This window comes from Pistacia vera, unplaced genomic scaffold (genome assembly GCF_008641045.1).
Source record: "Pistacia vera cultivar Batoury unplaced genomic scaffold, PisVer_v2 Contig1075, whole genome shotgun sequence".
Taxonomy (NCBI): Eukaryota; Viridiplantae; Streptophyta; class Magnoliopsida; order Sapindales; family Anacardiaceae; genus Pistacia; species Pistacia vera.
The window spans coordinates 104,867-122,482 of record NW_022195110.1 but is presented as its reverse complement, the minus strand read 5'-3'; the positions used below and the strand labels follow the sequence as shown (position 1 = coordinate 122,482).

The 17,616-nt window shown below is 33.1% G+C and overlaps 1 protein-coding gene across 3 annotated transcripts; it reads left to right on the top strand.

Moving 5' to 3' along the window:
- The first annotated feature begins 6,314 nt into the window (after positions 1–6,314).
- On the top strand, positions 6,315–7,424 carry LOC116132848 (receptor-like protein 9b). 3 transcript variants are annotated; one of them, XM_031418530.1, is made up of 3 exons: positions 6,315–6,656; positions 7,086–7,121; positions 7,216–7,424. In XM_031418530.1, exons 1-3 carry the CDS (start codon positions 6,320–6,322, stop codon positions 7,302–7,304), a joined length of 462 nt encoding a protein of 153 aa, XP_031274390.1. In that variant the 5' UTR covers positions 6,315–6,319; the 3' UTR covers positions 7,305–7,424. The 3 variants fall into 3 exon arrangements, with proteins under 3 accessions (XP_031274390.1, XP_031274399.1, XP_031274382.1); XM_031418539.1 differs by lacking the exon at positions 7,086–7,121; XM_031418522.1 differs by having other exon boundaries at positions 7,086–7,424.
- The last annotated feature ends 10,192 nt before the right edge of the window (positions 7,425–17,616 follow it).

Here is a 17,616-nt window from a genome sequence, read left to right as displayed (position 1 = left end):
AATTAGCCCATCTATCAAAATAGGCCCTGATAGAAGGTACAAATGATCTTCTAAGGTTGGTCTTAGCCCATGACCAGGAAGCCCAAGAGGATGAATCTCTGAAAGAATTTCTTGATTTGATTGAAACGGATAATTTCAAAGATCAATAAATTCTAAGAGGATGGAAATTTGGACAACCATCAAAAAGTCCAACACGTATACGCGATGTGTATCAAACAGGGGAACAACACGTGGACATCCAGGATGTTGCCGACAGGATTCAACGATCCAGATTTAAAGAGGCATTGGATGTTGACTTTATAATAAATGTAAAATTTTGGTCATCTGTAATAAAATGTTTGTAAGATACATGAGAGACATGTGGACCCTATTGTCGTTATCGTTAAGTTTTATTAAAATTTTAGCTAAAGGTTACTTTTACTTTTTCTTTTGCTAAGTCAAGTCTTATTTAAGACTTGTTGTACAATTGTTTAAAGCTTTGTACGTTAGCTTAGACTTTTGTAATTTTTGTAAGTTTTGTTTTGTTTCTTTTTTACGGATTAAATTCTAATTGAAGTCCAGAGCTTCTCTATAAAAAGGAAGCATGTGTATATTTCATTCAAGAGAAAATTAATAATACTTTCAGTTTGTGAAAAATTCTCTCAATCTCTTGTTTACTTTTAATTGTACACTCGAGAAGAGGAAAAGGTTATTCAAGACGGTTGACCAAAACACAAAATCCGACAAATAAAACACAAAATCTTTGTGCACCCTTGACTAAAAGCCTTTTGAATAACATTCAAAAGTCACTTAACACCTAGCCAAGTCAGATACTCTTCTTGAATATCTGGGTTGCCGTTTCAGAGGTCTAACACAACCCGTTTAACTCTTGTTCAGTATATCCTTCAATAGGCCACACTTGTTAGATGTCACTTAGAACCAGAGACATCTCCTATCTTACCGGCTTAGTAAAATAGTTAGAACACGTTTCAGTGTTTTAACCTTTTGAAGTACAGAATTAACCTTTTCAATCTAATTTCCGATCTGGGTCAATTCTTCGTTTAGAGTAAATATTTGATACTCCGTATAATTCACTCTCCTGTCTAAGTTTTCAAGCTTCTAGGTCAAAAGCTCAAACTTATCTACGACAGTATTTAACAAACCGATTTTCGGTTTTACCTCGAGTCCATGATCCAAATGAAAACAAGTCTTATTCATACAGACTTCATCATTCGAACCATTATTCATGCTACCAAAAACTTTCAACAGGTTAACAGGTATAAACACATACCCCCCATCTTCCAAAGCTCTGATACCATTTAAACCCAACACATAATATTTGTTATACCCAATCTAACAAATATTATTACAATTAATAACTAAACAACCTAGTTAATTCATTGGAGAGAAAATACATAAATTCAGTTTAACAGATTAATTCATACCTGGATATCAACCGTCTTGAATAATCTTTTCCTTGTCTCGAGTGTACAATTAAAAGTAAACAAGAGATTGAGAGAATTTTTCACAAACTGAAAGTATTATTAATTTTCTCTTGAACGAAATATACACATGCTTCCTTTTTATAGAGAAGCTCGGGACTTCAATTAGAATTGAATCCGTAAAAAAGAAACAAAACAAAACTTACAAAAATTACAAAAGTTTAAGCTAACGTACAAAGCTTTAAGCAATTGTACAACAAGTCTTAAATAAGACTTGACTTAGCAAAAGAAAAAGTAAAAGTAACCTTTAGCTAAAATTTTAATAACACTGGGGTCCACATGTCTCCCATGTGTCTTACAAACATTTTATTACAGACGACTAAAATTTTACATTTATTATAAAGTCAACATCCAATGCCTCTTTGAATCTGGATTGTTGAATCCTGTCGGCAACATCCTGGATATCCATGTGTTGTTTCGCTGTTTGATACACGTTGCATATACGTGTTGGATAAGTAAAATAAACATTAATTAATTTGAAATCCAACATAACCCTTTATTTACGTTAAGTGCATTATATGAGATCGAGAATATGGACCTAAAGTCTTGAATTGATGAACAATTACATAATAACAACATTCCATCACAATTTAAGATGTCCTTATATAAATTTTGTGAGGACCATGCTTAAATACAATTGGATTTATCTGTAAAAATATCAATATTACTAAATTCTTCTTTCCTAACTAGTGAACCCTAAAACAATTATAGAGGATAAAAAATCCAACTATATAATAATATAATCTCTACTTAGAACTTTTTATATGGGTTGAATCCAACAACTCCACATTATTCTATAATTTTATTTTATTTATTTTCATAGACTAAATTGATTTTTCTTCTATAATAACTTCTTACATGGGTTGCATCCAACAACCTCCCACATATTATTCGAAAGAAAGAAAAAAGTGAATTTTACTATTAATATGATTGGAAAAGTTAACAATTAAAATTTAAATATAGAGTAAAAGTAATAGCTTTAAGTTAAATTAATTCGGTTAGTTACTTTCTAACCACTTTAAGACTTCAACAAATTAAAGTAATTGACTTGAAAATTTGGGTTACTTTCATACATCTTTTAAGAAAAATGTTATTATCTTGTCGTGTAAAATGTGTTTGAGCTTATTTTCCAAATAAAATAAAATGATCAACAAAAAGGCATATTTATTTATAATATTTGTGTTGAATTGATTAGATAAAATAGTCATTAATTGATTCAAAAGTCTACAACCTTCGTTACGAGACATGTGTGTCACATAAGATAAGACTATGATCACCTAAAGTCTTGATTTCTAAGAGACTAGCAATATGTATAATTTTTCACAAAATTATTTAGATAAACTCTTTAAATTTAAATTTTATGAAGTACAAAATTTAAAATAATCTTTATCGTTATTTCGAATTGCACCACCAAATTGGTTCTTTCAGAAGGATTCAACTAAAAATCAATTAAAAATTAACCTAGAAATGTAATAATAATTAAAATATTTACTCCACTTATAACTTCCTAAATGGGTTGAGCCACTGAGTCCAACAACTTTTCATTATTTCAAAGTAAAAAATGTGTATTTTAATTATTCATATACGCAAAAAATCAAACAATTACAAATTAAATATATAAATAAAGAGGCAAGTAATTGCTTTTTGATTCTGGGAATAAAAAGGGAAGAAAAAAATAACCAAAAGAATCAAAGATAGATAATATGTTCCCTTATGGAAGACATGGTGAGCTATTGTTGACAGAAATGAATGGTTATAAGTTTGAAGACATGGTGAGCTATTGTTGACACAGAAATGAATGGTTATAAGTTTGATTTAATTACGTTCTCATTACTTTTAGACTTCAACAAAAATAAAAAAATAAATAACTTGGAAAATCAAGTTACTATAGTACAACTTTAGAACAATGTTGATAATAAATATTAATAAGATAAGATAAAATAACCTTTAGTTAATTTAAAAGTCTAACATAACCCTTCATTTACGATATATGTATCACATGGGATCGAGAATAGGTCCAAAAGAAGTGGGTGCCACATTTTCGAGAGAGCTTAGATTTTTTCCAAGAATGATTTGACGTGAAAAGTCGTCCTCAACTTGTAGAGATTTTTATTCTTTTTCTTAAAGCAACCAATATGTTTTTGAAATGTGAATAAACCTGTACTCATTAGTCATTACTCCTCCATTGTTTACATTTATCAATGGATGTAAAAATGATTGACAAAAATTAAGTTTTATATATTATTTTATAATGTATGCGTTAATTTAGATAAGAAAAAACTAAAAGTTAATTCTAAAGTCTAATTACAATTTACAAACGAGTAATGATTTTTTAGTGGTTTATCACTTGGTAAGGAAACTAAACGATTTTATTAATTCTCTTTGTTTCAATTTTTTTTTTCTTTTTACCAAGTAATATTAAATGTATTTGTCGAGGCTTAGAGATTGACACTTGAGTAGAATATTCTACTATAAATAAGATGGAGGTAGTGCATTGTGAATAAGAGAGATAAGAGTATATTGAGAAATGGGGTGTAACTAATTATATTTTAATATAAAAAGGAAATATAAAATATTGTTTTAAAAAAATGTATATGAAATTCATTTTATCTTTTTAAGAAAAAGAAAATAAAAAAATTATTATCTAGCGCTAGAGTTGATTGGAAGCAATTCAAATGCTAGAGTGACTTTTACTAATTATTAGAGTGAATCTACTGAGCCAATTAAAAAGAGTTCAGATTTCAATTTAACCTCTAAGAAAGGGTTTTTTTAAGTAATTATTTTTATAGTTTTGAGACTTTGTTAACTATTATATTATTTTGCTTAGTCTTAAGAAATTTGGTACCAAGTTTTGGAATACCGTCGGGGCGTCAAGTTGTGTGCTTCTCTTCTTTTCACTAGTGGATGTGGCTTTTTGTGAACCACATTAAATTATTTTATTATTTGTGTAATTAGTGATTTATTACCCATAAATACAATAAATATTTTGAAACTTATATCTTTTTTTTTTTTTTTTTTTTTTTTTTTTTTTTTTTTTTTTTTTTTTTTTTTGTAAAACATTGTTCCCCATCTATACAATTATTGAGCTATTATCTATAAACTTAATTTTTTTTTTAATTTACATTTGATTTGTGTTTCTTTTAAGTAATTTGTGTTCATTGATCTAAAGTTGACAAGAATTGCCATATTCTTATAATTAGACATTTATAAGCTCATTTCTTTAAAGATCAATTTTTTTTTTTTTTTTTTTAATAAGAGACAAGACCTATTTCATCAATTAATTAACAATGTACTTTTATTGATTTATTATCTATAAGCCTTTCTAATTGATTTTATGAATTCTCCATCTTTTCTTTCATATCCTACTTATAAATGTAATTTTTTTTTTTGTAAAATATTTATTTACTTTAATTATATTACAATATGAATCGAGCTTCATTTTTAGCAAAAATGCTATTTGCTAAAATACTTGTAATTGCTTTCCATATATCCGTTAATTACGTTTTACTGAAACCTCTTATTAAAAAGCCGTATTCAAAGTCTTCTAATACAAACAAGTGTGCCATTGGAAATTGTATTGCAACTTAGGCAGATCATTAGATAAGGTCAAATCGTGTTAATTGAATTTATGAAATTGATGAGCCAACAATTATCTATCTTTTCTTTCATATACATCCTATCAATAAGTTTGGAAATTGTAATATAAATTTCAAAAGAATATAAATTTTAGTTACTTTGAGATAGATAGATCACTAAGAGAGGTCAAGAATATAACTTGGACAAATCATTAAAGAAGGTTAAGTCATATTATATGGTTGTGTTTAAAGAGATGTATCATCACATCAGTTTCCTATATTTTCAAATATTTATTAAATCATTCAATATCATCTATAAAATAAAAATTATTTTGTTTAGTGTTTAAGTATTATTATTAGACAAGTCTATTAGTAATGTAGTCATACATACAGTGCATTGGAAAATTAATCTAAAATTAAGAACCACTTAAATTTGGTTACATTATATATATATTGTTTAATTTGTACAACTCTTTTAATTTAATATTATTTGGTTTTATGTTTAAATTATTTTTTATTTTAAATTGAAATTTTAAAACAAATAAAAAATGAATAAGAGGAAAACATGATTAGGGAGAATAAAAATCCCGTGTTATGTGATTTAGAGAACTAGGTTTTTTAAAAAAAAATATGTTATCTTTTACTGTTCTAATTATGAACCTGCATCTATTTTTTTAGTTGTTTGAGTTTTTCTCTCTCTTGTTTTTCTTATAATATATATCAAATGTATTAAATAATTTGAGTTGAGTGAATAAAATATTGTTGATATCCACAAAGGAAAATATATATTGAAAAAGACATAGAAGTCGAAGAGAAGAGGGGCCCTCATTATATTATAAATAGAGGATAGTGCATTGTTATGTGCGTCACAAGTGAACGAAATAGAGACGAAAAACAGGAACAAAATATAATAGTAAACAAATTAAACAGTAAATAAAGAAAAAATAATACGTGCGATTTATCCTGGTTCACCCAATGTGGGCTACGTCCAGTTGAGTCAATATTATTGCAATATGTCTCACCTCTTTCGTTTACAATGAATGAATTGCTCTCACACATATAACAAAAGAAAAGTATGTTTATATACTAGGTTTAAGAGATTAAACCTAGTTTTACAAGGATTCTTATTCATAAGCCCAACCCAAAAAGGAATTAGTAACTTAAAAGAAATCCTACAGCGGGACCCCCGAGTGCGTCTCCGTTATCCATTAATGTTGAAGTAGTCGACAACTCCAACAACAAGGCTTTAGACTGTATTAAGAGATGGATTGTAAGTGGTTTTGGGTGTTGTTAGTAATAATGTTGGTTTCTTCGGGAGAAGGGTGTTGGGAGGAAGAGAGAACTGCCCTCTTGCAACTTAAACCTGTTTTTAGTTCTAAGAATTATCTTCAAGATTGGGTGGAAAATTCAAATTGTTGTGAATGGGAAAGGGTTGTGTGCGACAATATTACTAGCAGAGTCATGAAACTCGAGCTTTATGATGTAGGGGATGGGAAAGTGGGAGGGTGGTATCTAAATGCTTCTTTGTTTTCTTCCTTCCAGCAACTACAGTCCCTTGACTTAAGTGGCAATAATATAGTTGGTTGTATTGAGAACGAAGGTTCATTTTCTTTCTCCCTTTAACTTAATTTATTTCTACATTTATGTTCATATTTAATTTCTTGTAAATTTCTTTGCATCTGCTAGTACCATGTGATTTTAATAAAATGATTTCACATTATTACAAATTCCTCAAAAATCTCTCCTTTACAATTAAATTTGAAGATTTCAACATATTTTCAAACTCTTAAAAGTTATATTCTTAATAGATATTCAATCGATTGGATTTATCTGCATAAATTCAATCAATTAGACTTGTATGCATATTTAATCAAAATATTGGAAAAGATCCCCAAAAAATATTAAAGTTGGAATTTTACTTTTACTTTTTGATTTGTGTTTTCAATCTTTTGTGAATAATTTTGTGATACATTAAATGATAATATGCATGAAGCAATTTATTTGCTTGAAAATGGTTGAGTATTTGTAGGTTTCGAGAGGTTATCGAGGTTGAGTAACTTGGAGGGTATGAATTTAGCCCGTAACAACTTCAACAATAGTATCTTATCATCTCTGACTGGTTTTTCCTCATTAAAGTATTTGTATCTATTTGAAAATAGATTTAAAGGAGCTGTTACTGTCAGAATTTGAGATTGAAGGTGGCAAAAGGGACAGAAGACTGCCGAAGAATGCCTACAAGAAAGCTTGATAAAGAGGGCAGAAATGAGAGCCAAAGAATATCAAGCAAAAGAGAGAAAATTGTATTTTGTATATTGTCTTCTGTAATGTACATTGGCCAATTTATACAGTGGCTTTGAATACAATAAGGAAAGGAAATAATATTGTAAAGGAAAAACAATAAACTCTTAATTACAAAATATTACAATCAATATTCAAATCAATCACTGCTTGATTCCAGCATGGATATTCTTAGCATTCCATATTTCATCACTCCCCCTCAAGTTGGTGATTTGTAGATATCAAAAACCCCAAGCTTGCGTAATAAATAAGAATGCTGACGACTACACAAAGGCTTTGTGAATATGTCCGCTGGTTGTTCCGATGTTCGTATGTGCCTAGTCCTAATAATCCCTTCCTGAATTTTCTCCCTGATGAAATGACAGTCAATTTCTATGTGTTTGGTTCTTTCATGGAAAACTGGATTTGCTGTGATATCAATAGCAGCTTTGTTATCGCAGTACAAAGTGACTGGTTTTCCTGTTTTTATTCCCAAGTCTTTGACTAATCCAAGAATCCAGACAATCTCACAAGTTGTTTTTGCCATTGCTCTATACTCTGCTTCAGCTGAAGAAAGTGATATTTTTGGTTGCCTTTTTGTTTTCCATGATATAAGAGATCCTCCAATTTTAATACAAAATCCTGTAAGAGACTTTCTAGTCATGGGACAAGTACCCCAATCTGAATCGCAGTAAGCTGTGATGTCGAAATTCCCATCTCGAGGTAAGAGAAGTCCTAATCAAGGACATCCCTTTAAATATTTAAGCACCTTGATTGCTGCGTCCATATGAGATTGTTTGGGTTGATGCATGAACTGACTTAGTATGTGGACCGCATAACTTATGTCAGGCCTTGTCATGATGAGATAGATAAGTCTTCCTACGAGTCTCTGGTAGGAAGTTGGATCTTGTAACAGAGGGCCATTTTCTGTAGAGGCTGTCTCACGGTCATATTGCTGTGATGTGAGTTTGATGTTTTGTTCCACAGGGATGATGATGGGTTTGCATGCTGATAAACCAGAGTCAGATACAAGTTCTAAAACATATTTCCGTTGACTTAGAGAAATACCTGCTGGGGATCGTGCAATCTCGATGCCCAAAAAATATTTTGGTTCCCCCAGATCTTTTATACGGAAATGTTTCTTGAGATGTTCTCTTAAGGTGCAAATGCTACTCTCATCGTTCCCAGTGATTAAGATATCATCAACATTAATAATAAGAGCAATGATAGTGGTACCTTTGTGCCATGTGAAGAGAGCGTAGTCATGCTAGGATTGAGTGAATCCCATATTAGTTAGAGCCTTTGTGAATTTTGCGTTCCATTGCCGTGATGCTTGCTTCAAACCATATAAGGACTTGCATAGACGACATACCATATTCTCCCCCTATCTACGAAGTGTTAGAGTAGATGCCCTAGAGCCAATCAATTATTGTAGAATTGACTCTTTGTAATAATGTTCATTAATCAATAATAAAAGGCATTTTATTCTATATCGCGTAAATCATTATTATTGCAATATGTATTGATATATGTCCTTAGAATGGTAGAACCGTGACGAGGGTATCAAGTGTTTCAAATCTTGATAGTGAGAACCCTATGAGCACATATGGTGGCCATTCTAGAAACGTCCGTAGCCCCAGTATTATTCTGAAGTAAGGGCACAGATAATACGGTAAGGCTATCATAGTGTTGAACGACCCTGTCGAAAGGCAGTGACTGATCTCACTTGTCAAGGTTGTTTGGTGACAACCTGGTGCAACACATGGGTGCTTGTTGTAGGCGGATATACCGCAGCAAGTTCACTGGACTGACCCACCAGAGGATTCCATATGGATGGTAACCCCAGTGTCTATGGAACAAATCCTCTAACGAATGGTGGTGCATGTGATCCTTAGACTTGAGATCACCGGAGCGCCTTGTGCACCGATTGGTACAGTTTGACACTAGCCTAACGCAGTTCTATTCAGAGCTGTCAGTACGGTGGTGATTGGCTATATCAAGGAGTGTATCAAGACTATGGTGGATTGACAAAGGATTCATCACTCCCGGGTACGGGAGAAGTTATCTCACGGCGCAATTCAGTATATGGCAATGACACTAAAACTGTGGCCACAGTGGGATTGAGTTGTTGCTCTATCCAGATTATAATACGGGTCATTGGTCCAGAAACTGAATATATAATATCGAGAGTAACCGAAGGTTGACACTATTTCTATGCCTTCGTCTCGTCGAGATAACGTATGATGAAAGGATCGTATTGTACGGTAACCATATCGTTGACAGGTAGCTACTTTGCTGAATCCGAATCTATCGGGTGGCCATGATGCCTTGCTAGGGGCCAATCTTGGTCTGTGTATTAGTGAGACGATTAATTGGTGTTAATCGCGATACTATACACTACCGGTATGATGAGGAGCCTATGGGTCACACACATAGAAGATAATTTAAGAGCCAAGAAGAAAGAAGGGCGTTTTCGTCTTTTTAGGCGAAAGGGTATTTTGGTAATTTCACAGTGCAATTAAATTTGCTGAGGTCGTAGCCTTTTATTTAATTTGTTAAAAAATTAAATAAGTGAAATTACGGTTAAATGTGTGTTCGCACATATTTAATTAAATCATCATTATTGTTAAATGTTAATTAAATATTAATTGATTTTAATTAAGATAATGATGAATTAAATTAAAATATCAAATTGGGAGTGTTTGGCAACATGGGGTGTTTGGGTTGGAGCCCAAGCCCATTCCATGTGGGAATAGGGCAACTTGGTTTGCCTATAAAAAGAATAGTGTGTGATTCATTCTTTAATTTTAAAAAAAAAAACAGCAGCCCCTTATACACTCTCTCACGCCAATCTCACTGTTTGATTGAAAAATCAAATACTGATCTTCTTCTTGATTTCTTAAGGCCAAGGAGGATCTAGCAAATCCCTCCTTGGTTCTTATTGATTGTCTTCGTGTGGACCTCTACAGTTCGATCCTATACTTGGATCGGTAGCAAACACGTTCAGAGACAACATTGGTGGAGCCTCCAAACGTGGGTATGAATCTAAACCTTTGGATTTATTTTTCTGCAGATTCTTATAAAATATAAACTGTAATTTTCTATGCCCTGATTTTTGGGTTCTAAGGAACGATCCATGGTTGTAATTTTTTTATTTTTTCGCTGCGCAACCAGGTCGTTTCCTAACACGAAGGCCGGGAGGAAGGTCCATATAAATTTCTTCATGAAGATCTCCGTGGAGAAAGGCATTATGGACATCCATTTGGTGAAGGGACCAATCACGGATGGCAACAATGGACAAGAAAGTCCGAACAATGACATGCTTGGCTACGGGAGAAAATGTGTCTTGGTAATCAAAACCTTCTCTCTGGGTGAAAACTTTGGCAACGAGACGAGCCTTGTAACGCTCAATGGAGCCATCAGCACGGTGCTTGACCTTGTTAACCCATTTGCAACCAATGGGTTTCCTATGAGAAGGACGAGGAACAAGATCCCAGGTGTGATTCTGAGATAGGGCACTGAGCTCATCGGCCATGGCCTGATGCCAATGTGAATGGGAAACAGCTTCAGAGTAACATGATGGTTCCTGGTGTACAGAAATCTGACTAATGCAAATCCTGTGGGCAGAGGACAATCGATCATAAGTAACATAGTTGGAAGTAGGGTAAGTAGTACCTGTGGTAGGCTGGAGGGTAGGACAGACATAGTCATCTGTCCAAACAGGTGGGCGAGTGACCCTTGTGGAACGTCTCTGAGGAGGGGCAGGAACAATAGGTGTATTGTCCAGGGGAGGTGGATCAGAAAACTGGTTCTCTGGAGATGAAGTAGGAGAAGGACCAAGAAGCTATGTCTCTGCAGAAACTGGTTCAGAGGTGGACTGGGGGGGCCCCATGTTTGGAATGGGATGCATGGTATAATAGGGGCTAAACAAGTCTGCTGTGGAAGTATCTTCGAAAAAAAATGAAGGACTGCTGGGAGTCGTCAGAGGGAGACCTGTCTAAAAAAGGAAAAGAATCTTCATGAAAAACCACATCCCTAGAAACCAGGAAGTTCTCGGCAGTGAGATCATATAGGCGATAACCTTTCTAATGCATTGGGTAACCCATAAAAACACAGGGAATAGCCCGAGGAGAAAATTTATCATTCCCCTTTAAATTTGTAGAGTAGCATAGACACCCAAATACTCGGAGATGATCAACTGTAGGTGGTTTACCAAAAAGTACCTCATAAGGTGTCTTACCATCCAGAGTCCGACTCGGCATTCTATTGATTAGGTATGTGGCCGTGACCACACATTCACCCCAAAGGGTAATAGGGATGTGGGCTTGGTGTTTAAGGGCACGGGCGACCTCTAAAAGATGTCAATGTTTCCGTTCAACAATGCCATTCTGTTAAGGGGTATATACACAGGAGCTTTCATGGATAATACCAAGAGAAGAAAAAAGTTCCGAACATTGCGTGTTGAAGAAATCCCTAGCATTGTCTGTCCGGACTCGTTGAACTAAAACATCAAATTGGGTTTTGACCATGGACAAGAAATGTCTGATATGAGTGAGTGTCTAGGTTTTAGAGTGCATGAGGTAGACCTAGGTTCCCCGAGAGTAATCATCTACAATGGTAAGAAAATATCTAGAGCCATCGTGATTGGCTGTGTGATATGGACCCCATATGTCCATATGAATTAAGGAAAAAATACGGTTTGTGGAAGGCATGTGTTTGGGAAATTTTGTGCGGGACTGTTTTGCGAGAGGGCAAATGAGACAATTGGGTTGTGGAATAGATGCACTATGACCCAGGCGTTGATGCAAAATAAAAGAAGTTTTATTAATATTAAAAAGACTATTACAAGACTTTGAAGTTTTAGCATCAGGAGCACCTATCCAATAATAAAGGCCTTGGTGAACTTTACCCGAGCCCATCAGTTTCCCAGTCAAACGGTCCTGAAATTCACACTTGTTAGGAAAAAAATTTAAGAGACAGACATTATCTTGACAAAGTTTCGAAACAGAGATGAGATTGAACCGGAAAGCAGGAACAAACAAGACATTATGCAGAATTAGATGTTTATTTAGACGAATGGTTCCTAATTGGGTAGCTGGTGCATGTGTCCCATTTGGCATGCGGACCGATGTGTATGGTATGGGAAGTGTTTTTCAAAAATGCTTGGGATCGCAAAAAATGTGGTCACTGGCCCCTGAATCAATTATCCAAAAATTCCCTTTTGTAATATTGGAACAAAAAGATATACCTGCATAGGATGTGGTATTGGGCTGCGGACTTTGATTGAGCAGTTGCAGAATCTGACGATATTGTTCTTGGCTAAACATAGGGACTATAGCGGTACTCTCAGAATTGACAAGGTGACTTACTCGATTGGCAGCGACAGATCCAGACCGTTGATTTTGGTTGCGGCCATGGAGTTTCCAACAAGTTTCTCTTGTGTGGTTCCTCCGTTTGCAAAAATCGCAATAACGATTTTTGTTGGACTTGAATTAACCTTGGGAAGAATTAAAATTTGTGAAGTGGGCCAGATTACTGCCTGAGTTTGGGCCAGCTGCAAAAATGTGGCTATTTCTGGTGTTTGGGCTGGGAACCAAATTCGGGCCCAAACGATTAGTAAGCCCAGTTGGACTTGAGCCGTTGGATGAGGGGATCACATCTGAGCCATTGATTCCCCCATATAAATTATTGTTTTCACCAGCATTATGCCCTAGCCTCCCTTTGTCATGTCCAGTGTTCGTTTCATTCTGCCGCCGTTGGGAATGGACAGAGAAGGCAGCCGCTTCAGTTCTGGATTGGGAGTCAGACGAAGTCGATCTCTAGCTTTTGTCTTGGACGGCCAGTTGATAGGTGCGCCGAAGAGATGACACAGGAGACGTAGCCAATATCTACGTTCGAAAAGCCAGAAAACTGTCATTTAAACCAAGTAAAAATTGTATTAACCTGTTTTGGTCTTTCAAGTGTCTGATCTGGTGAAGAATTGCAGATGGCCCTTCAATTGGTTCTTCAATAGCATCGAGCTCATTCCAAATCACTGAAAGGCGATTGAAATAAACCGTGACTGGAAGATTGTGTTGTTTGATTTCCAGGAGGTTTTTACGCAAAGTGAAAAGCTTTGCTAAATCGAGTTGGCCTTACATCTCACGGATGTTCGTCCACATCTCATAAGCGTTTTCTGTCTATGGCAAGCCGGCAGCAATCTCCTGGGTCAGGGAGTTGCTGATCCAGGCACGAACAAGGGTGTTGCATAGAATCCAGTGATGGATTAGATGCTGTTCAGTGGGTTGGAGAAGGGTTCCATCGATGAACCCTTCTTTGTTTTATGTTACCAGAGCACACCGAAAATCTCTGGCCCAAGTGGCGTAGTTTTGAGATCCGGTCAACGGCTGTTTGACGAGTACCAGTTCCGATCCATCGAAAACCGGCGAGAAAAGGGCATCCTCAGGTTCCGGTCGGCCGGTGGTGGCTGGAAGAATTTGGAAAACCGAGTAGGGATTTTGACCTATCAGGTTAGGGCTTTGACCCATAAACCCGAATGGGAATGGGCCAGGTTGAAAACTGGATCCGGGTTGTTGGTTGGGCTCTAGTGGAGGATTTGGATCAGTATGGGTGTTTGGGCCTGGTGGAGGATTTGGACCAGTGTGGGTGTTTGGGCCTAGTGGAATTTGGTTGTGTGGGCCTTCATTTGTGGCTATGGATGCTGAGTCTGGTATTGTGGTTGGGTCCATTTGTGATGAAAAAAAAAAAAAAAACTAATTCTGATGCTTGTTTTGCAGGTTTAGGAAAACAATGGTTTGGAGAGGATTGTTGTGGAAGCAAAGGTTTGCTCTGATACCATGTCCGAATTTGAGATTGAAGGTGGCAAAAGGGACAGAAGACTGCCGAAGAATGCCTACAAGAAAGCTTGATAAAGAGGGCAGAAATGAGAGCCAAAGAATATCAAGCAAAAGAGAGAAAATTGTATTTTGTATATTGTCTTCTGTAATGTACATTGGCCAATTTATACAGTGGCTTTGAATACAATAAGGAAAGGAAAAACAATAAATTCTTAATTACAAAATATTACAACCAATTAAATCAATCACTGCTTGATTCCAGCATGGATATTCTCAGCATTCCATATTTCATCAGTTACAATTGAAGGTAATAAATTATCTTCTCATTCTCTTAATTTCAATCATTTTTTATGAATTTCTAGTAATTGAACTTTCAAATTATGTATATGAAAGAGTTTAATCTTGTGAAATTGTTTAATCTTTTCCTAGGGTTACATTCCTTGAAAAACTTGAAGGAGTTGCACATGAGCTATAATGAGATTGACCAATTAAGTATTTTATTTATTTAAGTAAGAATATTTAATTAGGATACATATATAAAAATAGTTTAGTAAAAATATTTTTATAATATTGATTTTAAAATTAAAATGAAAAATTATTTTTTCATGTTAATGAAATATTAAATTAAATGGATTTTGGCATTATTAACTAAAAAATGAAGGGCAAAAAATTTTCTTGTGTTCTATAAATTTTGTTTTAAAATTTCCAAAATATAATTCTTGAGTTCAATTTTTTTATTTTTTTTTTAAAAAAGTTATTACTTAACAAAAATTTATTTGTAGGTTTTTAAATTGTAAAATAGAGAATGCTCCAAAGAAAGAAAAACTGAAGTTGTTTTTACTTAATAGAGTTTGGTCCCACTAAATTGGTCTTAATAATTTCAGACATGAGTTTTGTTTTATTTTTATTGTTTAATGATATCCAAATAAATTTTTTTATATTTGTATTTACTAATTTATCCTTATATTTATTAATCTAATTATATATAGCTATTATGTTATTATATAATTATGGTTCTAGTATTAAACTACTTTATTTTAGGAATCATTTCATTAATTGCCTAATAATTATTAAGGCAAGTATTAATTACTTTATTTAAACATTAATTATAAATTAATATTATGAATTTAATAGAAAATATAGACATAATTATCTTAATATATAAATACAAAAAGTAAAAAAAAAAAAAATTAATGACACTGTCGATACCAGAATGTTGCTCGCAAAACGATCTATCGTTGATTGTAAGAATAATTAGCAATAAATTATCTTTTGGCGGTAAGAGGAGCAGAAGCTAAGGGTCGCCATTTCTCTATCCTCTTCTTGTGGCCAAACGCTACATTTTTTTTTTTTTTTTGGTGGGGCGTAATCTAGATGTGTAGATCGTTACAAGAGCGTCGTTCTAATGTTCGTGTTGTCTCCAGAATCACTCTAGTGATGGTCATTGGAACTATTTTTCAACTATTTTTTTTTTTTTTGAATTTACAATATAATTGGACATTTTAAATTAAATATGAAACTGTTTAATCTTGTGAAATTGTGAAATATTTTTTCGGTGAGAGTAATCTATATGTGTAGATTGTTACAAGAGCGTTGCTCTGATGTTAGTATTGTCTCCGGAATCACTCTATGACGGTTGCAAGTCACCAGCCATGGGTTGACGGTTGTCAGAAATGACTACTGGCACTAGTGGCCATTGACTCTACCGGAGTAAATACTCTTTTAATATATTTAATTATCAAATATAATAAAAAGATTTTTAGATTTGTTTGTAGTATAATATTCAAGGTAATTAGCAAGCTCCTCATTCTCATAATTTCAATTTTTATTTTCACAATATAATTGGAATTTTTAAATTAAATATATGAAACTATTTAATCTTGTAAAATTGTTTGACTATTTGCAGGTTTGAGTAACTTGGAGTTAATTGATTTAAGTTTTAACAACCTCAACAATAGCATATTATCATCTTTGAGTGGTCTCTCTTCATTAAAATCTTTGTATTTACAAGATATTGGATTGAACGGAACTGTTGATACTCAATGTAAGTTTGATAAAATTCCTCATGTCTTCTTAGGGAGTTTTTAATTAAATTTGTTTAATTTTTTCCCAGGATTACAATCCTTGAAAAACTTAGAGAAGCTCTACATGGATGAGAATATGATTGACAAATTTGTCAACTCCAAAGGTATTCAATTCATTCCATCACCACAGGCTCATAATTAAACTTAACTAATAATTTTTAATGACTTTATTTTTTAATACAAAGACAATATTTGAGACTGTTATACTAAGTGATGCACATAACAGCTGTGTAAAATTATTTTTATTTTATCATTTTCTAAAATAAAAATAAAAAATCAAAATTTTATTCTATTGGGTATTTGAAAACAGTTTTCATATTATTGAAATATTAAATGTTGTAGGGTATAGTTGGAATATTAGTATTATCTTTAAAATAAAAAAAGAAAATTAACTCAAGAATTGTGTTTTGTAATTTTCTATAGTACACAGAAAATCTTTTTTTTTTTACCCTACATTTCCAAGTTAAAATTGTCAAGTGCATTTGATTTTAAAGATAAAAAGAAAATTTTTGAATTTTGATTTTCAAACTGTCTAAGGAACAAATTTTTTTATTTTTTAAATTCGAATAGAATTATTTTTTATGAAAGAAAGACTAAAGTTAATTAATAGAAACTATTAAACCCATTTGTGTGTTTTTAAGGTTATCATTTTTTTTTTTTTTTTTTTTAAGACGCATAACACAATTCTTGAGGTTAATACTAATTCTTTTTATAAAAGAAACAATTGTGTTTCATAAATCTTTATACTGTATCTAGTAAAAAAAAATATATATATTTTTTATTTTCCTTAATTTGCAAAATATGAGAACTAAGTTTTAGAAACAATATATAATCTTATTTATTAAATGAACGAAACTTCAATAAACAATAAATTCCTATGTAAAATCCATTCCTTGTATTACGTTGAAGATTGTTAATTATAATTCAGTTTTTTAACTTATAGAATATAGAGGCTTGAAGAAGTTAAATGTCCTTTCGCTAAGTACAAGGGGTGTTATTGAATTTGAACCCATTGATGCAAGTGTTTTTCTACAGTAAACATTGAGATCATTCTCATCCTTGAAGATACTTGACCTTTCATTGAATAGTTTTACTCGAACAATGGCTACTCGGGATAAGAAATAAGTTAAAGTTATGATGTTAAGACAAAATTATTGATAATTTGTCGGTTAATTACCTAGCATCATTTGAATTTGTTTTAACAGAGTTGCACAATTTGACCACCTTGGAAGAATTGAACTTGGATGGGTCAAAGCTCCATATAGGTTTTCTACAAACTGTTGCAACCTGTACTTCACTCAAACATTTGTCAATGTTCAATTGTGAACTCAATGACATCTCACATAATCAAGGTTAATTCAAT